This window comes from Solanum tuberosum, unplaced genomic scaffold, assembly GCF_000226075.1.
Source record: "Solanum tuberosum cultivar DM 1-3 516 R44 unplaced genomic scaffold, SolTub_3.0 scf00017, whole genome shotgun sequence".
Lineage (NCBI taxonomy): Eukaryota > Viridiplantae > Streptophyta > Magnoliopsida > Solanales > Solanaceae > Solanum > Solanum tuberosum.
In genome coordinates this window covers 2,205,287-2,206,230 of record NW_006238943.1, presented here as the reverse complement: position 1 = coordinate 2,206,230, position 944 = coordinate 2,205,287, and the positions used below count along the sequence as shown (strand labels likewise).

Here is a 944-nt window from a genome sequence, read left to right as displayed (position 1 = left end):
GGTAAAGTATAAAGAAATACGTCAAGAATGAAAAAAAAACATAGATATAGTGTAATTTTAAGACAAAAGGAATTCAGAAGAATCTCTTACGCGTTTTAGTGACCATAAACCTCTACGAAGGGGTTTAGATGGACCCTTTATGTCCCTAGTGAGAAATTAACCCTTATCTTAATTTTCGAGGTTCATGTATCCTTTACCCTTATAATCATTGATTATACACTTATTATACATCAAATATACACAAACAACGATTACAATCTATTATATCATAAAAATAATATTTTTAATTGACTGACTAAAAATGTTAAGATCTCGGAAAAGGTAAGATATGTAAATGTAAATTAACTTACTTTCCACCAACATAAGGAATGCCTACTATATTAGTAGGTAAGTCCCCTTGTAAACCAGGTATAATTTCAGTCATTTGTTTCACAATTTGTGGATCCTCACTATAACTCTCATAGCACCTACCCCACCTTGGGTCTCTACATACCTGCAAAAATATTCGTACAATCAGATCACTTATAAAATAATTATATTATAAATAATAAAATTATTAATCTCTGTTATAACATATTAAATTATACCGCAATGCATGGAGCAAAAGCATAAGGAATGCCAGTAGCTCTAACTTCAAGAGCTGTTGCTACACCAATTCTTTTCACAAGTTCGGAATCTCTACAAAAATTAAAGCAAAAACAAAATACAAATTATTATGTAATTTGAGAAAATTAAATATTTATTTTTCCTAATACAAGATCATAATTTAGTGACATTTACTAAGGGTAATTGTTTTTTTAACAAAAAAAATGAAAAATAAAATATAAGAAAATCATTTAAAGATTTTTTTTGTCTACATAATAAAATTTTCGGGTGAAAAGAGCTATACTACTAAAGAAAGACACTCTTAACATTTACCCTCTTGGGGGGGGGGGGGGGTTTTG

General features: G+C 29.1%; 1 protein-coding gene across 1 annotated transcript in view; it reads right to left on the bottom strand.

Annotated features, from left to right (window-relative positions):
• The window catches only part of LOC102592848 (beta-glucosidase BoGH3B-like), a 5,919-nt gene that overhangs the window by 4,235 nt on the left and 740 nt on the right, over positions 1 to 944 (bottom strand). Inside the window, exons 2-3 of the mRNA XM_006340375.1 lie at positions 588 to 678; positions 351 to 493 (exon numbers count right to left, since the gene is read on the bottom strand). Coding sequence (XP_006340437.1) covers positions 351 to 493; positions 588 to 678 — 234 coding nt within the window. The remainder of the gene's footprint in view (positions 1 to 350; positions 494 to 587; positions 679 to 944) is intronic.